General features: G+C 30.7%; 1 protein-coding gene across 11 annotated transcripts in view; it reads left to right on the top strand.

Annotated features, from left to right (window-relative positions):
* Nucleotides 1-3422, top strand: part of KTN1 (kinectin 1 (kinesin receptor)) — a 106169-nt gene that overhangs the window by 68320 nt on the left and 34427 nt on the right. For all 11 annotated transcript variants that reach the window (XM_014529254.1, XM_014529253.1, XM_014529255.1 and 8 more), the window contains 2 exons: nt 1699-1767; nt 2816-2853. In XM_014529254.1, coding sequence (XP_014384740.1) covers nt 1699-1767; nt 2816-2853 — 107 coding nt within the window. The remainder of the gene's footprint in view (nt 1-1698; nt 1768-2815; nt 2854-3422) is intronic.

The raw sequence follows: 3422 nt of genomic DNA, 5'->3' as shown, positions 1-3422 counted from the left end.
ATAAGTAAAATCAGAGTGTCTAGGAAAAATTAAAGGGAAGATATCCTAAAACTTCCAGGAAATCACCAATGAAGCAAAGAAAAAAAAAAAGCCTCTATTATTCTGTGAGCAACAAACGAAACTGGGTTGGGGATCTCAGACAGTTCGTTCATATGATTGCAAAGACAGACAGAAACTCCCTGATTGGAGAGGGCTCCCTGAGGGCTCCCAGATTGGAGAGGGTGCAGTTTGGGCTGAGGAACCCCAGTGCACTGGGTCCCTAGTTTTACTATATAATTGTATCATCCTAGTTTATGGATACCTAGATCATTTACAGTTTCTTGTTACAGCAGTTCTACAGTGAATATCCTTGTTACAGCAATTCGACAGTGAATATTCTTGCACACACATTTTTAGTACTTTTGTTAGTATATCTGTACCTAAAATTCCTAGAAGTGAAATTTGGGATCAAAGGATTATGCAGAGTTGTTTTTCTCCTTTTTGAAAGTGATAGTTAAAATAGAAAATCAGTGTATCCTCACCTTCATGTAGTTAATATTGAAAGTACTTACAAAACATTCCTTTGAAGTGATAGCAAATTTTAGATTTCTGCATTGTCTCTGACTACTATTGTTCACATTTCATGCTCCAATGGTTGGTTTTGTCAGTTTCCTTCTTCCTCCCAAGTAGATTAATTTTAAATTTGTTTAATAATACTAAATCATCCTCCAAAAGTATTTTTACTCATCTACCTTTCTGCCAACTGAGGGCCGTTTTCTTTTCATCCTCTCCAATAGTGACAAAGATGAAGACATTTGGTATGGTCCTTGGTAGATGGTCAGATTGTTTTAATTTGCATTTGATTATGAGAGAAGTTAAGCACTCTTCTTTTGTATATGAATTGGCCTTTATTTTTTCCCACATTTTTTCTCCAGGTTAACTTTTTCTTACTAACTTATCCCTTTCAACGTATAAGGGAAATTAGTCTTGTCATATGTGAGGTGATTTATTCTAAGTTTTTCTTTTGTGTTTTTTCCTCTCTTTTGGAAATTTAAAACTTTTATGTACTCATAGTATAAGTGATTTTTTTAGTTTTAAATCTTGGGATGAAAGGTATCTCTCATGTTATCATAAAAATATGTTTACATGTTTCTTTTAATACATTTATGATTATATTTTTTGTTGAGATGTTTTATTCATATGTACTCTTTTTGAGTAAGTTATGAGAATAACATTTCAACTTAAAAAAAAAGAAGGCTAGCCACATTTTTAAATAATCCATGATGATTATTTTAGTGTAGTAGTTCTGCCCCTCAGGGGACATTTAGCAATATATGGAGACATTTTTGTTTGCCACAGCTGGTGGAGGCCTGTACCTAGTGGATGGGGACCATGGATAAAGCTAAGTATCCTACAGTACGTGGGACAGCCCCTCATGACAAAACAACAGCTAGCCAAAATATCACTAGAATTTGTCCTATTGGTTTAAAATGTTACCCTATACTAAATTCTTATAGGTATTTGGCTCTGTTTCTGGATCCTATTTTCTTCATTGAGACATACCCACTTTTAGACTAGTACGAAATAATATAATTATTCTCATTTTATAATTAGGACTTATGCCCCTTTAAAATTATTACTATTTTAGAATTTTCCTGGTTTCAAAATAAAAAGAAAACTCTCTGTCCAGGTATTAATGTTTAATTTTTGTTTAAATAGGAGGTACAAGATGAGAACAATTTGTTTAAATCCCAAATTGAACAGCTGAAGCAACAGAACTACCAACAGGTAGGTACTATGAGATGGTTTGCCATTTATTTATGGGGTGAAAAATTATATAACCCATGATGGTCTGGATAAAATTCTTACCATTTTGCCTTTTCATTGAGAATAACGTATGTGTTGTTTTTATTTATAAGTGTTTTATCAAATTTCCTGAAAAAACAAAGTTTGCTATGCCATATTCAAGATAAAATTTATAATTTATAAAGTACAGTGTATACATAAATAATGTGTATTCCAGATCTGTTATGTATCGCTGTGCGTATTTTCACATCTTCTAGAATACCTTTTTTAGCAACTCAGTTTAAAATCCTATGAGGTCACTTTTAACGTGTGTGTAGACCCTACTACCCCTTAACCCCAAATGAAATGTCAATAATTGGAGAGAAACTAAGAAATGTGTAATATTATGGTAAGTAATAGTTTACCACTATTTAAATAACTTTTTCGAGATATAATTCTGCTTGGTTAAAATTTTAAAAAGATGTTAACAAAATATTCTTTAATTTATGAATGTATATGGATAAACTAGAAAGTTTTTTCAGGGGCAAAAAAATTAGTTCCTGCTGACAAGAAGCTTATAGTAGTTTAATTTGAGATATTGGAGTCATCAAGGAATAAATATCATATGTGAAGGGCTATAAACCTTTACATATTATGTAAAATTAACTTTTTGGTACATGCAAGTTAACTCTTCCTAATTTTTATTTTGACTTCATTTATGGTATTTTTTTGACTTTGGGAACTTAGTGTCGTCATATAGGAAATACACAGTATGAAAATTTAAAGGTATTAGCTCAGTGCTTTGCACCTAGTAGGAAATTGATAAATTGTTAAATGAAGAGTTTAAACATGTAGTGACAATGAAGATTCTATTTAGGGCTTAGTACATTTTACAAATTTGTATATGTTTTTACTAAAATTACTTGGTGACATATAGAATGTATGACATGTTTACCTTTGGTGTTGTTTAAATTGATGTCTGAAAAGAGTTAATTTTTTAAAAACTTCTGGAAAGCTGTGTTTTGAAATAACATTTAACTCTTTTTAATAGGCATCTTCTTTTCCCCCGCATGAAGAACTATTAAAAGTGTAAGTAATAATTTTGATTCCTAATTTGGGAAGTGGTAACTTTTTATGTGTTAAATAGTTCTAAAACAAGCAGTTTACTGTCATTGCAAATGGTCACCAAATTTTTACAGTTCTTTTTGGATTATTTGAACTGCAGATCAGTAGAGTTTAACTGTGCCTTTGGCTAAGCTAATGTACCTTTTTATAGTATTTGGATTTCTTTGAACATTTTGTTGAGGGAAATTTTTATTTATTTTTTTTTAGTCATTCCAAAAAAATCCAATAAAATAAACTATACTTTGAAGGCTTTACTTATTTAACTTAAATTTTGTCACTTACTCTATCATTGTGGATTGAATGATGAAAATTTGGTTTATCTTATGCATTAAAAACAAACAAACCCTTATAATCTGTATGGTTGCTCTCTTCTAAGGAGACTTTTTAAAACTGAAAATTTTTTTTTAAAATTCTTGACCTGTACTTTTCTCTAAAGAGGCTACATTTAAGGTCATTTTGGATAAGTTGGTATATTTCAAAACATTTAATGTCAAACACATTAGTAATTAGGTGATATAAGTAATCTAAATAAA

This window comes from Myotis brandtii, unplaced genomic scaffold (genome assembly GCF_000412655.1).
Source record: "Myotis brandtii unplaced genomic scaffold, ASM41265v1 scaffold675, whole genome shotgun sequence".
NCBI lineage: Eukaryota > Metazoa > Chordata > Mammalia > Chiroptera > Vespertilionidae > Myotis > Myotis brandtii.
The sequence above is the reverse complement of the archived record's forward strand: the minus strand, read 5'-3'. Positions and strand labels throughout refer to the sequence as shown.